The sequence below is a fragment of the Alosa alosa genome, chromosome 6 (genome assembly GCF_017589495.1).
Source record: "Alosa alosa isolate M-15738 ecotype Scorff River chromosome 6, AALO_Geno_1.1, whole genome shotgun sequence".
Classification (NCBI taxonomy): domain Eukaryota; kingdom Metazoa; phylum Chordata; class Actinopteri; order Clupeiformes; family Clupeidae; genus Alosa; species Alosa alosa.
Genome location: NC_063194.1, coordinates 1,891,647 through 1,913,627, shown reverse-complemented (window position 1 = coordinate 1,913,627; position 21,981 = coordinate 1,891,647). Strand labels below are relative to the sequence as shown.

The 21,981-nt window shown below is 43.9% G+C and overlaps 4 protein-coding genes across 18 annotated transcripts in view; 1 reads left to right on the top strand and 3 right to left on the bottom strand.

Annotated features, from left to right (window-relative positions):
* Positions 1–13,324, bottom strand: part of hgs (hepatocyte growth factor-regulated tyrosine kinase substrate) — an 18,271-nt gene extending 4,947 nt beyond the window's left edge. The window contains exons 1-19 of one of the 13 annotated variants that reach the window (XM_048245133.1): positions 13,169–13,324; positions 12,063–12,147; positions 11,878–11,953; positions 11,525–11,617; positions 9,193–9,316; positions 8,517–8,569; positions 8,291–8,359; positions 8,029–8,153; positions 7,478–7,592; positions 6,772–6,900; positions 6,314–6,409; positions 5,148–5,186; positions 4,753–4,920; positions 4,158–4,371; positions 3,283–3,455; positions 2,952–3,092; positions 1,035–1,209; positions 491–624; positions 129–224 (exon numbers count right to left, since the gene is read on the bottom strand). In XM_048245133.1, coding sequence (XP_048101090.1) covers positions 129–224; positions 491–624; positions 1,035–1,209; positions 2,952–3,092; positions 3,283–3,455; positions 4,158–4,371; positions 4,753–4,920; positions 5,148–5,186; positions 6,314–6,409; positions 6,772–6,900; positions 7,478–7,592; positions 8,029–8,153; positions 8,291–8,359; positions 8,517–8,569; positions 9,193–9,316; positions 11,525–11,617; positions 11,878–11,953; positions 12,063–12,147; positions 13,169–13,205 — 2,142 coding nt within the window. In that variant the 5' untranslated portion in view covers positions 13,206–13,324. Of the gene's footprint in view, positions 1–128; positions 225–490; positions 625–1,034; positions 1,210–2,951; positions 3,093–3,282; positions 3,456–4,157; positions 4,372–4,752; positions 4,921–5,147; positions 5,187–6,313; positions 6,410–6,771; positions 6,901–7,477; positions 7,593–8,028; positions 8,154–8,290; positions 8,360–8,516; positions 8,570–9,192; positions 9,317–9,719; positions 10,202–10,527; positions 11,067–11,524; positions 11,618–11,877; positions 11,954–12,062; positions 12,148–13,168 lie in introns of those variants that run through there. The other 12 variants (XM_048245134.1, XM_048245135.1, XM_048245141.1 and 9 more) reach the window with 12 other exon arrangements.
* rsad1 (radical S-adenosyl methionine domain containing 1) overlaps positions 12,425–21,981 on the top strand; it is an 18,118-nt gene continuing 8,561 nt past the window's right edge. Inside the window, exons 1-2 of the mRNA XM_048245162.1 lie at positions 12,425–12,941; positions 13,974–14,144. The gene's annotated coding sequence lies outside the window, so the exon portion shown is untranslated. The remainder of the gene's footprint in view (positions 12,942–13,973; positions 14,145–21,981) is intronic.
* On the bottom strand, positions 14,947–17,035 carry cldnk (claudin k). 2 transcript variants are annotated; one of them, XM_048245173.1, is made up of 2 exons: positions 16,712–17,035; positions 14,947–16,023 (listed from the first exon to the last, which is right to left on the bottom strand). In XM_048245173.1, exon 2 carries the CDS (start codon positions 15,832–15,834, stop codon positions 15,184–15,186), a length of 651 nt encoding a protein of 216 aa, XP_048101130.1. In that variant the 5' UTR covers positions 15,835–16,023; positions 16,712–17,035; the 3' UTR covers positions 14,947–15,183. The 2 variants fall into 2 exon arrangements, with proteins under 2 accessions (XP_048101130.1, XP_048101129.1); XM_048245172.1 differs by having other exon boundaries at positions 16,708–17,033.
* btr02 (bloodthirsty-related gene family, member 2) lies at positions 17,648–21,772 on the bottom strand. 2 transcript variants are annotated; one of them, XM_048245164.1, is made up of 7 exons: positions 21,544–21,772; positions 20,068–20,358; positions 19,834–19,914; positions 19,208–19,429; positions 18,773–18,920; positions 18,467–18,493; positions 17,648–18,375 (listed from the first exon to the last, which is right to left on the bottom strand). In XM_048245164.1, the coding sequence occupies exons 2-7, from the start codon at positions 20,353–20,355 to the stop codon at positions 17,831–17,833; spliced, it is 1,311 nt and encodes a 436-aa protein (XP_048101121.1). In that variant the 5' UTR covers positions 20,356–20,358; positions 21,544–21,772; the 3' UTR covers positions 17,648–17,830. The 2 variants fall into 2 exon arrangements, with proteins under 2 accessions (XP_048101121.1, XP_048101120.1); XM_048245163.1 differs by lacking the exon at positions 21,544–21,772 and having other exon boundaries at positions 20,068–21,483.

Below are 21,981 nucleotides of genomic sequence, written 5' to 3'. Positions count from 1 at the left end.
GTGTATTCATACTTTGAGGCCAGCCTGTACATCTGTCAGTGTGGTGTATTTTATAGTATGGCTGTATATAGTATGGCTCCAAAAGACCAGTGCGTAGGTGATGTGATGTGATGTGGTGCGGTACCCACCTGCATGTTGTAGGGCTGGTAGCCCATGTAGGCGATGCCGTTAGTGGGCCCAGCTTGAGACATGGGAGGAACAGACTGGGCCTGAGACGCCACGTTCTACACAGGGCAGAATCCCACAGCAATATTAATCAATACTTAGCAGTAAGTATTGTATAAGTAAGTATACAATAAAATACAAGAGCTAAGCTAAAAAAATCCTTGGGACATGTAAAATACTATTTCCAGAGCAAAGACCAAATATGAGATACAGAAAATAAGTGATTGTCACCATAACCATTACAGATACAGATGTTTTTTTAAAGATCTTTTAACTAAGATACAGTGTGCTGCTTCATGAACGGACTGTAGAGTGTGCCCCTCACCTGGTAGCCCTGTGTCGGGGTGGGCTGGTAGCTGGAGTAGGCAGGGGTTGTGGTGGGTGGAGCCTGCCCTGGGGGTGGCGCTTGGGCGTTGTTGCCTGCATTCTGGTACATGTAGGCATTCACCATGTTTGGATCTACAGAAGAGACAGGGTACATTCAGAATTCACGTGCTGGATAAATACAGCCTGGCCCGGCTTGCTTATCTCTCCCACCTCCCTGCACTGGGTTTCAACAGAATATAGTGCTGGATAAATAAGAGAAATAGTTGTTCTCTCCAAACTTGAGTTTTTCAAAAGTGGATATCTTGTATTTATTCAACTTATTTGTTAGCTACCATGTAGAATTTTCAACATTGGATGCATTGTAACAGAGTTAGCATTAGGCTAATTTACATCTGCAGTTGTAATTGATGTATAGATGAAGACAGTTCTCGTCTTTTAGAGAAATGCAGAATTATACCTGGATATTAAATCTTTTATAAGACTTAGTCACTGTGGGACATTTAGGGCATTTCAAAAGCAGAGCAGTGTCTGATGCCCCTCACCTGTCGGGGGCATGGCCTGGTAGGGGCCTCCAGTCTGTCCGGGCTGGCCCATGTAGACGTTGTGCATGGGGGAGCCCTCCACGGAGCCAGCGGGGCTGAAGGTGCCGGGGTAACTGGGGGGGCCGGCAGGTTGGTACACCACCCCTCCTGCCACGTTAGGGGGAAGTGACTGCATCTACACACACCGCAACACAAGAGGGGGGTATTGAATTACCTGCTCCTTTAATGAAAAATAAAAATCACCACGATCAGTTTCACTAGGTCAGAACCGCACACGCGGGTGCATTTCCTAAAAGGAGGGACTGAAAACAGATTTTGGTTCGTTCTGAGCAAAAACATTATTTTTTCGTTCCTGTTCCAGTGTTTCAAGGCCTCTCCTCTAAATGGTAACCGGTTAGAACGTTACAGAAGAACACTCAATAACGTTCCTTTAAAAATGACATTGTCTTTACAAATTGATTTATGGCCGGTGGCACAATACTATACGCTTTTTTTTTGCCCAACAGCCTTTAAGCTTAAAGGGACACCAGGCAAGCCTGATGCTTTTTCTCTACGAAACTCCCCCTCGCTTGATCTGAAGCTCTTTTCCTTTTCTTTGCATCTTCCATCAAGGGTTTTCGCTGCTTCTTCGCCGGCTCTGCCATTATACGCACATTTGCAACAATCGCTAGCGTTTCGTTAGCCTGGCTCTGTGCTTCGGTCGGGCGGGTACGATACACTGAACTTGCAAGCGCTATATTCTTCCTACAGGCAGTAGGGGCAGGCGAGAGAGTCTTCATTCGCCCTGTAATGAGTCATTTAACCATATACCGACATACAAAGATGAATAATTAACACAAAAACGTTGCCTGGTGTCCCTTTAAATCAAAGCACTCTGTTAAAATCACTGTGTTTGAATTCAGGCATGGGGCAAGATTTGAAAGCAGGCCTATAATATTAAATCTTGTCTGATAGCCTAACTTCAGGCAGAGAATATGTCCTTGCTTTAAGCCCTGTAATAGCCTAACCTACTGTATGGGTGGTGCTACTAACTGCATGACAGGCCTATACTGGTATATGTTTTCCTAGTGTCTCTGGTAGTCTATGTTTCATAACATCTGACTAAATTGATCCTATAAGGGGTCTGGGGAACATTTTGTGGGCAGGTGTCTTTCCAAGCCAATGGACTATGAATAATATTCAAACAAAGGTTAATCTGAACGATAAATACCGTTATTGACCGGTTATCTAAAATGGAAAATAAAGTTTTTACTCCGGCGCAAGTGAAATTGGTTTTGTTCCCGTTTTCGGTTACGTTCATCTGAAAACTGTGTTTGTTTCCGGTTTTCATTTTCGTTTTTTGAACCGTTTCTAATCCCTAGCTAAAAGTACCACAAACAACGACCATTGTGAAATGATAAGACATTTTGAATAATGAATATGCTCTCTTATGGTCTCTGTTACCACAATGGTTACACAACAACAGTAATTGGGCGGAAGCAGTTCCAAACAGCAGCGGTCACTCAAGCCAAGTGTATGACATGTTCTCACTGTCCACACTCAGTTTAGATATCAACACACCGATTTGCCTTGGTGCCAGAATCAGCATCATTTTATTGTCAAGAAAAAAGAAAAATCAAGGAATTTGACTTGGTGAAATGGTGCAGGACACATAAGAAGTATTGAAAATAGGGATTCAGTAATTTCCTGTGTATTAGCCACATTGTGTCTAAGCTGTGTTTTATGCAAGTTAAAAAACGAAACCATATTAATACCATGTTAACAGCCCCCGTGTATTAACCTCAAAGCTGAAGAAATTTAGCAAAATGAATGCATAAGACGCGGCTAATAGTTGGGAAATTACGGTATAATAAGTATGCATGTGAGAGATCTCTGTATCAGGAGAGTTTAACAGTGTGGCGGTAGACGGACGCTGACCTGTGCGTAAGGCAGTGAGAAGGCAGGCATCTGCGCCCTCATCTGGATGGTGTGCTTCTGCTGCTCCAGGCGCATCTGCCGCTCCTTCTCCTGCTCCTGCAGCCTCTGGATGGCCAGCTGACGCTGCATCTCCAGGTACTCCTGCGCCACGGCAGCCAATCACAGATCAGCATACTCGCTCCACATCCAATCACACATCATCATAGACAAAGGCTGACGAACGAGGGACTTTTGATTGTTTTGGACAGGCCCAGTAGCCCTCCAGAAGGTCTGAGGCATTAGTCATTAGAGTTGATGTGGGCACAAGGTCTCTCTCTTGCCTCTCGCTTACCTGTTTCTTCTGCCTCATGACGTCTAGTTTCTGGGCCAGCTGGATCTGTCTCTGCCTCTCGGCCTCCTCGGCAGCACGTCGCAGCTTCTCCCGGTGCTCGTCCCGCAGCGCGTTCAGGGCCGCGCGCGCATCTCTCACCTGGGCCAGCTTGTCCTGCAGACCCTCGTAGTATACTGACCAGAGGACACACGACAGGGAGAGGAAAATAAGTAAGCAGCATTAAATGGCTCAGGAACACACACGCAGACAGCAGTAAATGTTCTCCATTAACACTAAGGAAAACCAAAAGAGCCCGCTGGTTGAATAACTTGTGAACCTACAGTAATGAGTGAACATTCCATTCACTTCCTGCCTTCATACATGACCTGAGGTGTTAAGATGCAGAATGGTAACAACAGCATAAACTGGCAATGTTAATAAAACATCACCACAGGCACAAACTAGCCTTAAGTATCTGTAAAGCACCTTATGACAATGCTCATTTAAACAGCATAATACAAACTACCGGTAATAATACTGAAACACCAAACCATCACACTGTGAGAGGTTATAATGACTATGGGCCCTTATTACAATGATGGGCAAAGTGCAAAGTCTTAAGTCTAACTAAAGCTAATTGAATAACTAGACAAAATCTAATTGCTAGTTTAAAACCATGGGGCAAGACATTGAAGTGCAAACATATATACCACAAAAAAGCTGTATTTTGCTTTGCTGACAGACTTTGCGCTTTGCCAAATAAATTAGGGGCCTATGTGTGGGTCCAGCAATGTGGCAATCCTCATTTAAACAGACTATTACAAACTAATAATACTGAAACAGCAAACCATCACACAGTGAGAGGTTACACTGACTAGGTGTGGGTCAGCACTCACGTCTCTTCTCGTCCAGCTGGTTGAGGATGTCCAGCAGCTGCGGGTGCATGTTGTTGATGGACTGGAAGAGGGAGAGGACAGCGCTGTCGTTGGTGATGCTGCGTCCGCGCATGTGGTTGCTCTTCATGCGGTTCAAGAAGGTGGTGACAGAGTTCTGCAGTGCCTTGAGGAACTGCTCATGGTTCTCCTCTGACTCACCGTTCTGGTACTGCTGCTGAGGAGGCGAGCAGAGCAGAGAGGGCAGTGTGAGTCAGGGGGTCACACACACACACACACACACACACACACACACACACACAGATAATTGCTGCCTTTATCACAGATGCTAGTCTGAAGGTTAAACTGGAAAAGCATCGACCACACTCAGAAGTATACTATTTAAAAAAAGTCCAAATATAGCTTTGATGAAAAGCATGGTGTCCTTCGCAGGGTAGTAAAAAGGATTTTGTAAACAAAGAGAAATGTTGTAATAGAGTCCTTCAGAGCTTAATGGGGCTAGTAACTGTTGAAAAATAGCTGTAATAACTGTTGAAAAAAAACACAAGGCAAATAAAATGGATTATTTTCTACTGAGGGTCTCAGTACTCAGATTTACCTCCACAATGTTGACTGGCTGAACAACAGGTGTGTGGGTCTCCACGGGCTGGCTGATTGGCATAGGAGCTTCAGCCAATGGCACAGGAGCTGGAGCAGAGGGGGTGGGGCTTTTGCGCACCTCTTCCTGTTTCTTCTCCCAGTAGGTCCGGTTGAGGTATCGGGCCAGCTGGAGAGTACAGGACAAAACAGTACAGGGTAGGGTAACCTGGGTGATCTGGGCTATGAGGAAGCCAGATGTTCTCCGCTAGGGAAGCTAGATGTTCTGCACTAGAGGCTAGATGTTCTGCACTAGAGAAGCTAGACATTCTGTGCTAAGGAAGATGGGACATTCTGTTCTACTGCAGCTGGATGATCCATTACGTATGCTCTAGAATGGCAAGCGTCTGGTCTTACCTCAGGATCCACATCTTCAGCTGAAGGGGCAGAGGAGTTCTGCAGAGGAAAGGAAGATTTGTTTGTTTGTTTGTTTAATTTAATTTAAGGCCATTTCCGCAACTAAGGCTATTTAATGGCCAGAGCACTGTGTGTTACAGAAACTTAAATATGTTTTTTAAAATCTATGCTAATAAGATATTCTAAAAACTTCAAAGGTGGGACCTTACTAAAAACATCAGCTATAGAATTTTGATGATAAAATTGTTGTCTTTTGGTTCTCAAGGCAGGGCAACAGATCAAAATATGTCTCACTGACAGAGGCATTTTGCAAAATTGGCATAATGGAGAGTCACCACTCAATAGAAAGCTATGAGTGAGTCTTGAATGTCCTATACGGCATCTGGTATAGACTATTTGATCGTGTCTGGATTGAAAAGAAAAAATTAGTCTCTTCCTTACAGTAGGATGGATTTCATATAGCTTATTGTTGGTGCATTGGTCCCATTCAGATTGCCACTTATCTGTGATGTAAGAGTTCAATATAGGTTTAAGATCTGAGGCAGGGATTTGACATTCTGTGAGTTCTTCGTTAAGGGCTTGCTTAGCAGCACTGTCCGCTTTCTCATTTCCTCTCAGACCAACATGGCCTGGGACCCAGCAAAAAACTACATTCAAGTTCTGGTTCTTTAGTCTTTCTAGTTTATCAAAGATGTTGACAATAATAGGATGGTCAGTTTTTAAGGATTCCAATAGGAAAGGAAGATCAGCGAGCATCACTAAAATGCATCTCAATGACACATTCGGGTCACACAGGGTTCTCTGAAGCCCCCTTTTTACTGTAATTTATCTCCCATCATCGGGCATAGAATTGAGTAGAATGGTCATTCCAACACTGTGTGTTCACAACAAATACATCACAGGCTCAGTAGTGTCCCAGGTGATAGGAATAACATAGGACTTCATCAGGGTATATTCCACAAGCTTAACAGGTGGAACAAAATGTAAACCAATGCCCCACTCATGGACCCTAAAATCCCAAAAGCATGTGGTTACTGATCAAATGTCTGAACAATCTGTATGATCCTGCCAGCTGATCTGCATGAACATAAATGCATAGCGCTGCAGTGTGTGGAACAGGACAATGTTTAGTGTTCTTCACTGGGAGGGAGAGGAGGACACCTTACCACTGGAGAGGAGTAGAGGGTGCTGACAGGAGGGGCAGACGAGGTCACGGGGGTCGGCTCAGCTTTCGGGTACACCCCATAGGAGCCCTTATGCCTCTGTGGAAGGAAACAGCAGCAGGGAGGGGTCAAAGGGTATTCAAAGAGGTCAATCTGGGGTCACAAGCAGCCTGACCATTGCCTCCTTCTATGCACCATTTCAATTCTTTCAACTGGAATTCACTAGCCAAATCAGGATTTGAGTGGAAAAGATGTTTAGGCCGGAAACAAACATGTAATTTAAGAGGGCTGTTATGTCTATGTATGTGTGTGTGTGTGTGAGAGAGAGAAGGGGGGGGGGGACAAAGAGTAGCAGATAAAGAGTGTTTGTGTGTGTGTGTGGGTGTGTGTGCGTATGACAGAAAGAGAGATTGAGTGTGAGTGTGTGTGTGTGTGTGTGTGTGTGTGTGTGTGCTACACACCATGCGCTCCTTCTCCTCGGCCTCACTCTGAGACAGGGCGATGGCGAGCTGCAGCTCCTCCTCCTCCTGCAGGGCCGCCTCGTCGCGCTTCGGGGGCATCTGTGGTGGCGGAGCCGTCGCATCCCAGACCAGAGACAGAAACACAGAGAATGTGCAGGTGAGAACACGTCACTCTGTTCTCAGATCAGTTCCTTACTCGCTTTATACGCTCACTGCGGTTACATGGCTTATTACATCAGCATTAAACATAAACAGTATCATGATCCAACAGAACTTGTTTAACCCACATTGCAGCTGTTCCAAAATGGTCAGAATGACTACAGATCACTACCAAAGCAAACCACTGTAAAGCTAATGGTCGAGAGAGGGCAGTGCTTCAGTGCACTGGTAGGAAGTATCCATTCGTAACAAGTTACCAGCAATGTAACAATATAACATGGCAACAGCAGACTATGAGTCAAGACTAACTATTCTGATAGACAAACTTTCTAAACTTCTGGAGTTTTACTATGTACTAAATCTCCTCACCCAGGTGCTTTTAAGTGTCACTCTAGCAGAGAGCGTAGGGTTTGTGCATATATGCTGCAAAACATAACCATCTATGAGACAGACCGCAAGAGGAGATGTTTGACTTGTGACAGCTTTTGTAAACACGGCATAATTTTAGCATGTTTCAGAACCTAAAACTGATTCAGTGTGTCGGTACCTGGGACTGCTGGGAGAGAGGGCTAGTCAGGTACTCGGGCGGAAGCTCGGACGGCGCGACGCTGGGTGCCTTGCCCTCGGACTTCCTAGGAGGGGGAGAGAGGGAGGGGTGGCTGCTGAGGAGAAGGGATCAGGGAGGAACACACAAGCCGTGTAAATCTCTGCAGACAGGCAGGCAAGCACAGTATGCAGACACTCAACAAGCCAAAAACGCCTGCGCGCACACACACACATGCGTGCACGCAGCCACGAAAAACAAAAAAACAGAGAATGCACCAGCCAAAAGCTCAGGGTGCTCAGAAACACCGTCCTGAAGAGAAGCGCCCCAGTACTGATGGAGACAAATACTCTCTTTAGTTCATGCTTACAAGTGTATCATGCTGGTGTGAACATTCAAAGAATGCATACATGGAGTTCTGTTTTTTTATGTTAGACTTTGAGACAGCCCAGTAACAATCAAGTAAGAAAGTAAGAGAGATTTCAAAGAATGAGTGGTTATGAAATGGGTGCTTTGCTAAAAACGCCTCCATCATCCTGTGTGTGAGAACTCACTTGTTGAGCTGCTCGAAGCAGGGCTCACACACTCTCACTTCCTTCTCAATGCCAAACTTGGGGATTGTCGAGTACTTCGAGGAGCACTTCCCACAAAAGATCTGCCCACAGGCTCTGCAGTGGTGCTGCATATAGGGGTAGAGTTAAGTCAGCATGACACACACCATGACACACACACACATTCACCACACCACAGTTTCTCAATCACAATCTCTGTCTCTCTCTCTGTCTCTCTCTCACACACACACTAAGGAAATCTCACCTTGCGCGTCATTACTCCGAACTGAACTCTGCAGCGATGGCACTCCTCTGCATCCACCCAGTCCGGGGCCTGATGACACACACACACACACACACACACACACACACACACACACACACACACACACACACACACAGATATTAGTCAACCACTGAAGAATGAATCTGCTTGAATACTTTTTCTTTCTTCTAAGTTTACTAAGAAGTTAAGCAACTTTCTCTCTTACCCTCTCAGCCGCAAACATGGCATCGCTCTCCTTGAACTCAGGGAACACATGTCCTGTGAGCAGACATGTGGTTAGATCATGACCAAAACTCAAACAAACAAACAAACAAACAAACAAGGGATTTCAGAGCAAGGTTTCTCAAACCAAAGGGCCGTTCACACCAAGAACGATAACTATAACGATAACAGCAGAAAAGTATTGTCCTAGCTAATACGAATGATGAGAAACTGTAACGATAACGACATGAAGAACAAGATCATTTGGGATCACTTTCAGAGCGATTCAGAATGATAAACAGCCAATCAGAATTCAGTAAATCAGTATAGGTAGGTGGTGCACAGACAGGTCAAGAAATAGTGTAGTGTAGACAGTAGTATACAGTTGATTTACAGAAGGTGGCTTGGAGTAGTATAAATTAAATATAAATATGTGCAGTGTATTAGCAGTTACCTTATAAGAGCAGAATAAATATGGCTATGTAATATGAACAATGTATGAACAACATGTACAGATATGTGCAATGTAGTAGCAGTAACATTATCATAGTAGTAAGAATAATATAAATATTTGCAGTGTATCAACAGAATATAAGAAAACAGAATAAATATGGTATTTTCTATCTTTATCGTTCCTGGTGTGAACAGCCCTTTGTGTTGTGCCTGCGCTGTTGCCTCACCCTCCACTTTCATTATCTGGTAGGTGTCCTGGACCACCTTGTACTTTGGCTCGTTGCGGAAGGCGTGGGCCCACGCCTGGATCAGGTAGAGGATCTTGTTCCTGACATTCGGCTCCGTCTGTTTCTGAGGCAAGGGGAAACCTCATCATGAAAACTAGCAACTAGCACACCCAGCCAATTAAATTCAATGAGCTTTATTGGCATGATCATTTAAAAGAGAAACAGTGTTGCCAAAACATATACACTATATAAATATAAAACATAAACTAACATAGAATCATAAAACGGTATGTAACTATTGTTTGTGCACATACAACACGCAAAAGAAGTCAAATAGATGGTGTACCTCCCTCTCCCTCTCTCATTATCAAAGTCTAACATAACATACACCAATTGTCTTTCAGACGACACAGAGTCACATGCAATTAAAGCCAGACAGTCTAACCCTGATGACTCCCATAAAATACAAACATTTTTCCCCATCCCCAACATTCAAATCCAGTCAAAGTTTGAAGGAGTAAAATTACCTGAAAATCCTCCGATTATCCAACTATATACACACACACACACACACACATAACACTGGGCTTTTGTGATTTTAAAAAGTCATCAGCGCCTGTTGTTTACTCAGTCTGTGTGTGTGCTAGCCCTGCTCTTGCTTTCAGCCTGAGTGTGCAGGCTCCAGAGAGGAAGTCCCCCCTCGGCTAATCTGTCTCTGAGAACATGTGATCTGATGACATCACCAGGAAGTCAAATGCTGGATGAGTCAGCTCGGCCTAAGGTCCACAGGCATAATAATCAGATCACAGCACGAAGGAGAAAGATGGCGAGGGGAAAAAACTATATACAGGCGATGCCGCAATAACCTGGTGACCCATTAAGCGTGTTTACACAGGTACAGGGTGTGAGAAGACTGTGGACCATAAACAGTCAAATATGTCAACTTATACATCACCAAGGACACGCAAAAAAGACAACATTACATTTCCATGTCACCTAATATGTACAATATTGGGTGTAATGATGACATTTCATATGTTAATGCTTAAACGGCTAATGCTTACTACTGCAGCGACAACATTCATTAAATAATCCATAATGTGGACAATAATGTACATTATTACTGCACAATGAATTACAGCTTCTGGGTTTTAGAAAAAGTTTGCTATCTTTGTGTGACCCCAAACAACAATGTTGTTTTTATCCAAAGACTGAGGTTAAATGAGGCCTGTATCCACACACATAGCGATGGCAGGCATACAGACGATCATTCCAAACAAATGCCCCGGGGTGGAATAAAGTTTAAATCATTCTGCCAAACCTTACAAAACCTACCACAGGAGGGTTCACTTTTCTGGACACAGGATTTTGAAAAGCTTTGGTGTCACTTTTACAATCACTGCTGTTCAACATCTGCATGGACACAGTATGAAAACAATCTTTATTGCTGTTCAATCTCCAACTCTCAGAACTGGCCACAAAACACATTCCTGGAAGGAATCTAATGACAACCAATTCTTCAACAACAAACTCTCTCTCTCTCACACACACACACAGCTAGATCAGCTCAACTGCTCTCATCAAATAGCATCATGTTAATGTAACAGAGCACCATATAATATACCATAATACAGAGAGATTATGTAAAGTCAGCAGTAAGCAATGACTACAAACATTAACCAAACCAAACCAAACATTAACCACTTAATTTACCTCTTAGAACCAACATTTTCATGGACCACAATCATTTATGATGTAAAACGTGATGGGTGAACACAGCCAAAACACAGTCACACCAAGTGCTACACCTTGTGTCTTGATCACACAACCACCTCAATCAGTAATATGACAAGAGACTGCCAAATTATGATTTGGAATGGAAATTAAATTAGTAAAAAAAATAAATTAAAACTTTAAACTTTAATTTAAAAGCGCTGACTCTGTGCTTGGAAGTACACTAGAGTCCCTAAAGTTGGTTGCTGAAAATCCGCTGCATGGACTACTTGTCAGACAACAGAGGGTTTTCAGCTGTTATAAGGTCCAATATAGAAAGTCATTCCTGCCTATTGTTTTAACAATTTACAACAACTCCCCTTTGTGCCACAAGAGGAGTATCATATTCTGAGAGACAATCCACAGTTTACAACCAATTGCACAGACTTCATATTTCCTAAATGTATTTATTTTTGACTTCTATGTGTGTGATATATGTAATATGATTATGAATTGCTGCTGTAACACCATAATTTCCTTTTGGCATTTAATGAAGTAACCTATCTATCTATCTATCTATCTATCTATCCATCAGTACAATGAATTGAAGAAAGGGCACCTTAAGAAGTTCTTTGAGCTCCTCCATGGTCTGCTTGCTGGCCACCTCATCATGGATTGTCTGTCCACAGTTCTTCACAACAGACTCCAGCACCTGTGCAAAGACATTATGATTGACATTGCAAATAAATAACACAGTATCACATAGTTACATAGGAGTGCAACAAGCACATGGACTATACAGTAAAACACTGCTTTGAAATGTTCTTAGTAGTGAAATATACTGAAATCATTGAGGTACAAACAGATGAACATTTCACATAATTATCGTGTAAATATAATAGTCTATGTCAGATATTGACATGATGCAGCCATATTTCCAGCAGTAGCCTAATGTTACCCTCCATCACTCACCTCAAGAGCATAGAGGGCCACGTGAGGATTCTTATCATTTAGCTTCTTTTTAATGGCACCGATTGCGTATTTCGCCCTGGTGAAGAAGGCAAACATTGATCTCAACCGACATATGCATGAATATCATCTCTGTCGTAACAACAGAACAGCATGCATAATAAAGTCGAGTGGAGAGCGCTACTTACTGCGTGTCTCCTTGGCGGATGAGGTCACAGATCTGCAGAATGGACTCCCAGTCTGTTTCCAGTAACAACTGGCTTGTGGCCTTGTCTGAAGGTGAATGACAACGAAATAAAAAATATGAGTGATAAACAAAGCGTCGGCTCTCTCTGTCTCTCTCTCTAGCCTGAGAAATCTAGTGCATTAACATCTGATTGGCAAAATACATAGCTATCAAACCCAACTTCCCCAACCTGTCTTTCTTAAAGCAATACACCAATAAAAACAAATCGAGAACATCATTTTTCCTCTTTAAAAAAATCGTGATTCATCTGAACAAAATGGCAAGACTGCTGTCAGAACAGTAGGCCTAACAAAAATACTTGCTTGTACATGTAACACTGAACTAACGTTACAGTGTAAATATCTGATAACGTTAGCTCTTCGACTGGCTTCGACGTTAGTTCTTCGATCAGATGCATTGGAAAGGCCGAAACATATTTCACTATAACATTGATAGCTTCCTGGCTATACATTCCAACCTCCTCGAAGTTAATAGGTGTCGGCTAATAATGGCTAACATTGGCTATGCGCCCTTTAAAGATACACTGGCTTGTGCGATTAAACATTGTATTCACTAAATTACTTTCATTAAATGGCTTCTGCCTATAAAGGTCTTCGATATAACTAATCGTCACAAGTTATCTACTCGAATGGGAGTGCCACTCTGAATTTTACTAATTGAGACAGAGAATAGCTTGTTCGCCAACTTCGCGTCTTGCCAGCTAGCGATAGCTGGTGAGCAAATCAGCTGAACCAGCCAGCTAGACGCAGCCCGTGTGACGCCATACGTGCAGTAAACCTCTCTCAAATGTGCTGAGGGGATGAACAGTCTATATCAACCGGTAAGTAAAAACTGACAAAGGTAAATCGGTTAATTCAACCATTTAAAGGTGGCAGCCTGGTCATTAGGCCCCAACTTGCCAGTAAACAATGGGTGACGACGCTTGTTAGCCTGCTAGCTGGGGAGCTAGCAAGCCGAATCTCTAAACTGTCAAAAACAACAATACAAAAATGGAAGTAACGTTGTTTTTACCCGATCGATAAAACAATTATTGTAGACGCATCTTACCAAGAAGCCTCTCAAAGGTTCCACCACCTTTTCCCATTATGTATACAAGGTTTCCGACTCGCCGACTACAATGGTTTTGATCAACGAAACGCTAGCTATGCAACCCAAGCAGCAAAGTTGTCTATCGTCGAACTTCCTGCTTCCCGTTTCGTAGCCAATCTAGAACTAGAGTGAACAGCAATGTACACAAACCTATTTTGATATCGCCTCCCAGTGTCAATTTCAGAATGGGTTCTAAAGAGTAGGTTAAAGGGTCACGTTCTTTAACTGTCAATACATAACATAACTTTCAAGACATATACTTTAAAAAATATGATCAGTTATTTGAGTCATCCAGCGTTTATTAATTTCCGCATGTAGGCCTATGCCAAAAGCCTATAGCTTACATTGTAAAAGCATTGGACAATAATTCCTACACCTTTTCCATAATAATAAAGGACGCATACAGTACGGTTTTATTTTACTTCCTCAGTTGACCAGCTCCATTAGGTCATGTGTGAGTCACCACATGGCACTCAAACTACAAAACACCATTGTCTGCTTGGCAGCAGTCAGAGCTTCATACAGTGGTAGCCTGCTGCACTGTTCGAAGGATTTCAACATATGCATGGGTACAAAGCAGACAGTGAACAAGAACAATGTTAAAGATTCTTTTACATTGGAATTATGACGACAAAGTTGACAAACACAAGCACACACACACACAATGGAAAACATTCCCTGTCTTGCATGTGAATGAATATCCCACTGAATCAGCAATATGGTATGGTTGACCTGACATTGCATTGGCTTCCATTATCATCAGCTTCAAAACAATGGGAGACGGGGTGATTCTACACCAGATGATGTCATTACCTTAGGAGAGTGAGGAGCCTTTTGTCCCTGCACTAAGAGGCCAGTGTGCACAGTGGTACCAGAAAAAGCAAGACGCCATCGTCTGATCTTTGGGGCCAAGAACCAGTGTCCAGTGTCCAACGTAAGAGCCTTCCCCCACTGGCCCCTTGTATCTTTTTACTGGCCAAGAAAAGTCACTTTTACACAAAACTGTTTATACAAATTATAAAATTGTAATGAGCCCCCTCTTTATTTTAGTAGCCTCACATGCTTAGCTTCAACCAGTTAGCATCACAGGTGAGCTGCTCTTTTGCATGTCTAGGGCCAGAAGGCCATTGCTTAAATTGAACCCTGTAAAAACACCTCTTAGTATATAACATGCTGCATTCTCAATTCCATATACCGTGTGTTATTGACCCTGGACATGCTACACCGTAACAATAACAGAGAAATACATAGTAGGCCTAATATACAATACATATGTGCCTTCTCTCTCTCTCTCTCTCTCTCTCTCTCTCTCTCTCTCTCTCTCTCTCTCTTTCTCTGTACAGTAGCTCAGTCTCACACACACACACACACACAGAGAGAGAGAGAGAGAGAGAGAGAGAGAGAGAGAGAGAGAGAGAGAGAGAGAGAGAGACATAGAGAGAACACCCATACATGTATAAAAACATTGCTCTACCACTTGAATAGTCTCTCCATTATTAACAACAGAATCAATGAGTTAGACAGACATATGTTTTTTTCTTGTCTTCTTAAAATATGAATGTAAAATGTACATATGGAGTATATGATGTTTTAAAAGTTCATTTGAGCAAACCCACTCATTAATAACTTTTTAGTTTAAGTAACTAAAATATTAAATGATTTAGAATTCAACACGGAAACATAATGGTTATCTCATTGAGCGAGAATGACAGATTTTGAAACAGTTTGCACAAAGCTTTTAAAGGACGGAGGACTTTATTTGTTTTATACACACACATAGACAGGGTTATTGAAGGACATAAGAGTTGGAATAATTACATGATTTCACATTTCTCTTCACAACCTCCATTGGACAGTAACCAAGGCCATGATCATGATACAAAATACCATATAGGAACATTAAAATTCAATCTATTACAATTGGGAATACTAAGAGAGAGGATCCCTGGGGTGAGAGCTGTTGTTCGGCGATGTTAGACGTAACCTTTGACCTGTGTGGCACCCCCTCCCCGGCGCGGGCTGCTCTCCCCACTGCTGAAGGTGGGCGAGGAGGGAATCCCTGGGGGGCTGGAGCCGGCGTAGAGCAGGGAGCCGCCGATCAGGAGCAGGGCGGACGCACCCCAGCCCAGGTAGAGCGCAGGCCCCAACTCACGCTTGTGTGGCGCCGCCACAAACGGGTCGTAGAAATCCCTGATGATGGAGTGGGCGGCCCAGCAGACGGGCACGAGGTAGAGGAAGCCCGCGATGACGAACATGGCGCCGGCCACTCGGGCCAGACGTGCCTCCAGGCTTGGGTGGCCCACGCACTTCGTGCACTTGATGCCCAGCACGCCCAGGGTGAGCGCCAGGCAGCACAGGAGCACGGACATCACGGTGAAGCCGCGGGCGGCCTGCATGTCGCTCGGCAGGGCCAGCAGGCTGTCGTACACCTTGCACTGGATCTCGCCGGTGCTCTGGACGATGCAGTTCATCCACAGGCCCTCCCACGTGATCTGCGCCGTCACGATGTTGTTGCCGATGAAGGCGGTGACGCGCCACATGGGGAGGATGCACACCAGGAAGCCGCCGACCCAGCCGATGAGGGACATGACCAGGCCAAGAAGTTGCATGCCCGTGGTCGCCATGACTATGAAAGGACGATGGTGACTAGCAACTTGTTCTTTGGTCTCTCAGGGTGAGCGAACAGTCCACTCAAAATCTGTGGAATGGATTAAAACCTTCACCTCTTTCAGGCTACAATTTTTGCCTTCTTTTCCTCTGCCTCTTGCTCTCCTTGTCCACTCAGCTACTGAGGAGGGCTGTCAGAATGGAGCCTGTTAATCAGATAAGCGACAAACAGTGAAAATCAAACATCGTGGGTTGCCACATTCACCAAATAACTAACAATGTGCTGTCATATCGTCCACTCTCCATAAGAAAAAAGCCCAAACCATGTCTGGGCAATCTATTATTAATTCTCAGTATTTTCACCATTTGCATAATCTAAAACATCACTGAGCTTGTCCTTATCATAAGTATTTTGAAACAGGCGTGGACAGTGAACATTAGTGGATTCCAGGAAAAATAGGAGAGAAAGAGTCCTTTTCACACCGCCGTGGGTGGAGAGCTACGCCTGGCAGAGCGAGTGGATTATCTCAGAAAAACATGAGGCGCGCCTGAACACAAGACGCTTTCATGGGACGCTCTGGAGTGGGCCAAGCAGACCCGGGTCTGTTCATGCCTGCTCTGCAAGTCAATCACCCTCCATATCTGCCATACATAACAGGACAGCACTTCAATAAAGAAACAAACTTCTCACATCCCATCACTGGTGTTGAAGTTAACAAGGGATGTGAATATCTGTCAATGATTTTGTGATTTTATAGAATGGTCAGTGTGTACAGTGTACACCATCCTATTGACCATGTGTCAATAAGCTTACATGTGGCACAAATATGTGGCATACATATCACATAGAACATAAAGATCCAGAACGCAGAGATCATCATATATCTTACCTACAGAGTGGAGCGTGTTGTTTATTTCTCTCCCAAGTCTTCTTGTGTTAGTCCTGGATCCCGTTTGTGTTGCAGCATCAACCGTCGACAATTTGGTACAACTAGATAAGATGCGGTTTGCCTAAACACCAAGGTTCATAGGTAACCTTGACACACAGGTGGTGGAGTCTGGTGCTCTGGATCTGAAGGTGTGCTTCTCCTGGCTGCTGGTGGCCGTTTGGGAGGTGGCGAGGACGGGACTGGAGCGAGGGTCTGCCCTCCAGGATGCCAGTGAAGGGTCTGTGTGAAGGGGCAGTGGGCAGAAGCACGCGCATGCGATGCGAGCGCGCCCGTGTCAGCGTGTGTGAATGCGTGAATGTGTCTGAGTGTGTGTCTCCCAGTGCCTGGCGTTGTTGCACAATGCCCCGCTGTTCTCTCGCCCTCGGTCTCCTCGAACCCAACCCCCCACCTCCCCAAACCCCACTCATCAATCCATTCTGTCTTTCTTTTTTCATCTTTTGCCTTCTTGTTACTTTATGTGAGGCCTCTCTTTTCATCTTCCTCTGTTTCCAGTCCATGTTCATGTTTTATGGGTTCAGCAGGGGTCCCTAATGATTGTAGTCTCTGAGTGTTTCCTTTCAGATTGTGTTTTATGTAACATTCTTTTTATCTGCTTTATTTACACTGGTTTATATATAGCTGAGAATGACTGATATGACCTTCTGCATTTCCTCCTTACCTGAATAGTCTGAGGCTAAGCCTGACTGTCTTTGTTCACATCTTTTCTCTGATCTGATATACTGTATCTGCAAAGAATCGGTCAAACACCGTGTTGATATAGGGACCGAAACCATGTATGCCAGGACACTGTGTTTATGTGACTTATGATACGATCTTGAAATTCCACCGATACAAATATAATCCTCAAATATCCTAAGAGTATGGAACCAGACGCAGTACATGCAAATTATATCATATTTATTCACATTTTAGATGACTAGGTGGCATATATTCAATACTTGAATCAGATATAAATAAATCACAAGGAATGTATCTCAGGCACACACAGGTGAGCTTTTTTGTGCAATCAGAGAGATTAGTCGAATATATAGTTTTTTGGGTTTTGTAGAAGGCTACATACTATTCAGATGCTGCAGCAGTTGCTGGTGACAGTAAGAGGAGCTGTGTTCTTTCCTCCATGAGGCCTCCCAGGCCCAAAGAAAGGATGGAGCCTGTCTGTGAACGCGTCCATGAACGTGTGGATGTGGGCGCCGCTGTCCACGCAGAGGAAGGATGTCCTTCCCTCCTCGTAGTCCACGAACACGCCAATCCTCTTCGGCTTGTGGCGCAGAGCCAGGGAGGTGGGCGGCGATGTGTTGGCAACGTACTGACACCCATTTCTCAGGCTCACGGTCCAGAAGCCATTAGCCGGGCAGACCGTGAACTTCCCTTTTCTGTTGACCGAGTGGCGGACCACACCCAGGTCCCACTCGGTTTTGCTGCCCACCTCCACCTCCCAGTAGTGTCTGCCTGAGAGAAAGCTCTCCTTGGCCAGGACGTTGGTCATGCGGTCAAACCTTTTAGGGCTTTCGAGGATTTCCTGCCGCTTGTCACCATGTCTGACTTGCCTCCTGTCGTCTGAAAGGATAAGGTAGGCATGGGCCGTCTGGGGGTTCAGAGTGACATCCACTGGAACAGCAGAGAAAACACGTTTCATTCATGGACTCTCATGGTGGGAAGACATTCACCCATTTGAGAAACTGTCAAAATAAATGCGTACCTGAGTATTTTTGAAGTCTTTTTAGCTCTGTAGAAAGTTGAAACAAAGGAAAATATATGAAACTCCTGTTGAAACTGTGGGTGTATATAAAAACTGTGTGTAGACATGACATATTTCATAATTGCTAGTGTTATGAAATATGTCACACACACACCAAAAACATTTCGTGTGGTGCTGATCAGTGATCAAAAAATGAGAAATAATAGAAAGGCCTTTGGAACTAAATATCATAATGATAAAATAATATCTACATTTGGAGCATGTGTGTAACAAATGTTTATTATTTCACACATGCTTGACACCAACCTGATTTGGTGAGTCTATTGGCCTCCATCAGAACTTTGTCCACCAGGTCAAGCACCGCCCTCCTGGTGACACCCACGCATGGGTCCGTCTCCAGGGAAACCCTGGACCAGTCCCTCATCTCTCGGTCTTCTAGGGTAATGCGTGAACTCTAGAAAACACCAAATCAATATTAAGAATGTGAAGCATTTCTGGAATGTGTGACAACACTACAGGAAATTAAATAGAAAACAGGAGGCCTGCAGAACGTTAAGCCAAAGTGTTTTGGCTACATTGAGTCAGTGTTGCTGGCTCATATCCACAGGCAAACTTCTAGGAAGTCAGAGATAAAAATGTATCCCTTCACTGTATAGCAACTTACTTTGAATACGTATCTGCTATGTAAATACAATGGAAATTCTGTGGTGGCATTAGCAAAGTAGATTCCCTTGCATTTACCCATCTCTTCATCTCTGTTTGCGGCTCTTCCTGATTGGCCTTCCCCTCGCGCAGCTCTCGGATCTCTTGCTCCAGCTCCCTCACCAGCCTGCTCACGCGCTTCTCGGCGTGCCTCTCCTTCTCCTCCACTGACGCCACCACCAACATCTGGCTCTGCTCTATGGAGCTGACCAGGGCGCTGAACACACGGTTGCTCTCCTGCACCTCTCTCTGACACGAGCTCTGCATCAGCCAAAAAAAAACAACTGCTTTTGTTGTCCTGTGGGACTTTTTAAAGGTGGAGTCTTCTATTTTTGCAAAATATCTTTGATTTGATTAGAACTCAAAATGCCAATCAAAAAGACCTTTCCCCACAGTGTTCCTGTGTTCCTGGAGGAGATAGTTTGTTCTCACTTTTAAGGTCCCTTCACACTGGCTCCACAAGCTCGTTATAAAGCTGACTCTCGGGATTAATATGTTGAGAGAAATATGTGACTTTCAGAACAATGATAGGCTCAATGTTCAAATCCAACAAAGCCCACCAGAAGTTAGATACTGGAGTAAGTCTGTGTTTGTTGAGGCAGTGTTCCAGCACACAGATAGAATTAGTGTTCCATTGTCGGTTGCTTAGAAACAGGAACACTCACTTTGAGTAGTTGCAGGGAGGTCTTCAGCTTATCCACCTTCTGTAGCCGCTCCTGAATCATCTGCTGCAGTTCCTTTGCGGTCTGTTCCCACGAGTCAGTGGGACAGGATTTTGGAATAAGACCAGCGTGGAATATGACATGAAAATCTTCAGTATTCTGTTTCATCTGTAGCCATAATCATCCCTAATGTTATTTATTACTTGTGATGCTGCCGTATTTATGAATGTGCCATACCTTATCAGTTTTGTCCTCGCTGTGGCCCTCTTGTTTGGCCGCCTGTCGTGTCGTCCTGTAGTTCTCGATAACGTCTGCCAGGATGCGGTTGACGCTAAGGTGGGGTCGTGACCCGAAGGCCCTCTTACAGGACGGGCAGCGCTCAGTCCCGGCCTGATTCCAGTATTTGCGCAGGCACACCTTGCAGAAACTGTGGCCGCAGGGAATGGTCACGGGCTTGGTGAATATGTGCTCGCACAGAGAGCACAGGAAGTGTTTCTCAGGCAGGAGACCGATGGTAGAGGCCATTCCCTGGCAAACACATTTCACCATGAAATGGCAACTTAAGAACAGCATGTCCTAGAGAGTTCTGAGGCATTGAAAATAAATGACTACCTGAAGAAATTACCTGAAGGCACAGCGATAAGATGAAAAGCATGTGAGGCAGTTATCAACTAAAAGGGCAAGTGAGCTATATTGAAACCATACTTCCTGGTCTTAGCATTATCAGTAAGAGCAGGGAAAGTTTGGTATGTTTTTCCAAAAAGACATTGTTGTGAGACAGAAACTTCTGTCTGACAAAACATCACGATGCACAGGCGTCAAAAAGCTTTCAGCCCCTTTACTTTAGGGTTTATATGGCTTTCGAGAGTAATGAAGAGCTTGTGAAGGACATTTTCATTCAGAGCTTCAAAGGCAGAATGTCAGCCAGAGAATGCCCGTTTTTCAGCGTGAGGTGGGTGTTTGGCCTTCGGAGACTCTGAAAGGAATTGTTTTTGTGCCAATCACAACATAACCACTCTTTGGCTGTGTGAAGAGGTGCCATGCAAGTTGCAGGGTTTACTTCGATTGAAAAAACACCCTCCTCCACCTCCACAAACACCCACGCTCAACCATATTCTCTAAACATCATGATCTCAGAGAAAAAGAATGAAAGAGAGAGAGCGAGAGAGAGAGAGAGAGAGAGAGAGAGCAATAAAAGGGCACAATGGCATGCACCCAAACAGGTTCTGCTAAGACTCAAACTCTGTCACGTCATAAGTACAGTTCAGCATACAAGAAAGAGTACATACCCTGAATTTCAATGTGTACATTTCAAAGACATGTTTAACATGGACGAACTGACAGTTATATACACAAAATATACTAGGAAAATCAGGTTAAAGTAAACATTCAATGAAGTAAACAATGAAGTTATGTTCCACCTGAAATGAGATTACATAGCCAACCCAGAGCTGAACCTAATGAGAGGTAGCCTAAATTAAAAGTAAATAAATAAGAAGACAATGGAAATGTGGCATATGCTGAGTTAGTTAAGCACCTGCCTACATTTTTGTTTCATTAAAATGGTTATGCAGGAATGTCCCTCTAATTCCATCAGAGCACAGAATATGTTATCTCAAGAAAACACTGTCTAGAAACACTTGTCAATGTACAATGTCGGTAAAAGGCAAAATATTTATAATGAGATTTGACAGTTTCAAATTGGGATCTTACCCGAGAGCAATGTAATTTGAGTGGAAGGTTAAAGCCCTTTCTTTTACTCCTCTGATTATGCGGGATTCCCTCAGATTGTGTGAAAGGGTTTCAAGGAAGGGTTTAAGAGTCTCAAAGTGATTACAGGTTGGAACTATTTGGGCGGGGAAAATCAACACAGGCTCAGAGGTATGCCACAAGGCCCCACCCACTCCACATGTGGAGATAACCCAAAGTACCATAAAATCTGGGACATAAATATGAATGAATGCAAGAAGGTAGCAACACACACACTGTTGTTATGAGATACATAAACCCTACAAAACTGAGTTCTTAACATTCCCATTTCAGACATACTGTATGTTGGGTTTAATATTTCTCTGCTTTCGGTGTCACTTTTATAATCAATCAAGAGTATTTGCTAGTTGATTACTTGTCTACTGTCTGAGATGGATATTG